This window comes from Nansenia antarctica (genome assembly GCF_963989245.1).
Source record: "Nansenia antarctica genome assembly, chromosome: 3".
In the NCBI taxonomy this organism is placed as follows: Eukaryota; Metazoa; Chordata; class Actinopteri; order Argentiniformes; family Microstomatidae; genus Nansenia; species Nansenia antarctica.
In genome coordinates, this window is record NC_137688.1 from 21,510,318 (window position 1) to 21,511,595 (window position 1,278).

A 1,278-nucleotide genomic window follows, 5' to 3' on the forward strand; every position below is an offset into this window, starting at 1 on the left:
AGAGACAGGTGAGTGTCAGGGAGATAGGTGAGTGTCAGGGAGACAGGTGAGTGTCAGGGAGACAGGTGAGTGTCAGGAAGACAGATGAGTGTCAGGGAGACGGGTGAGTGTCAGGAAGACAGGTGAGTGTCAGGGAGACAGGTGAGAGTCAGGGAGACAGGTGAGTGTCAGGGAGACAGGTGAGAGTCAGGGAGACAGGTGAGTGTCAGGAAGACAGGTGAATGTCAGGAAGACAGGTGAGTGTCAGGAAGACAGGTGAGTGTCAGGGAGACAGATGAGCTTTAGAATGACAGGTCACAGAGCATCAGGTTGTTTTATATTTACATGTGGAACCCCAGTGAATAGATGCAATGTATCTTTTATGGTAACTTTTTAAATTGTGTGTTGTTGGTTCAGGTGAAGATCTGGTTTCAGAACAGACGTGCCAAAGAGAGGAAGATGAACAAGAAGAAGCTCCAGCTATCCCAGCAAGCCTCCGCCAGCGTGGCTGCTCCCGGCAACATCACCATAGAGGCTAGCTCCAACAGCTGCTTATTGTCTGAGACAATATCAATGACTATCAAAGAGGAATACTAAGGAATTCCTTCTGGGTGTACTGTACAGCACTGGAACCGTATCAAACCACTGTAACCATAATAATCATGATAGACAGTATAATTTACCTCCTCAATGATATGATGATGAAAATACAACACAGGTCGGGCAGTACTTTTCTGTAATAGAATATTACTACTTTAAATATTCCAGTGGCTTGACATGAAAATCACTAGCATTAATCAATCAATTATGAAGTTACTGTACTATATGCAAATATTTATACAGAGATAAGTGCCTTATCTGACTATTGTATTTGTGTTTTTGTTGATGTATCCTTTAACCATGGTGTGTATGTTTTACTGGTGTTGATAATGCAGAAACATAGGAAGAGCTCTTGACATAGGAAGTTGAGCAAGGGACATTGTGTCACCATTCTCATAATAGCTCTGTAGAAGACGCTCATTGGCTTGAGATAGTGCTGCCAGTGCTGCTGACCCTGTGATGAAAGGGCACGGAGGATGAGAACAAACATGGAGGATAAGAACAAACATGGAGGATAAGAAGGGTCCGCTGCATGACTGCTGCACGACCACTGCACCCAGCCGGGGACAGAGCCCTGACAGGCTCCTTCACAGCAGAACACTGACGGGCTCCTTCACAGCAGAGCACTGACGGGCTCCTTCACAGCAGAACACTGACGGGCTCCTTCACAGCAGAACACTGACGGGCTCCTTCACAGCA

The 1,278-nt window shown here is 46.0% G+C and overlaps 1 protein-coding gene across 1 annotated transcript in view; it reads left to right on the forward strand.

Moving 5' to 3' along the window:
• LOC308153884 (homeobox protein CDX-1-like) overlaps positions 1-576 on the forward strand; it is a gene marked incomplete at both ends in the record, with an annotated part of 5,567 nt that extends 4,991 nt beyond the window's left edge. Inside the window, one exon of the mRNA XM_080527068.1 lies at positions 397-576. Coding sequence (XP_080383194.1) covers positions 397-576 — 180 coding nt within the window. The remainder of the gene's footprint in view (positions 1-396) is intronic.
• Between the last annotated feature and the right edge of the window lie 702 nt (positions 577-1,278).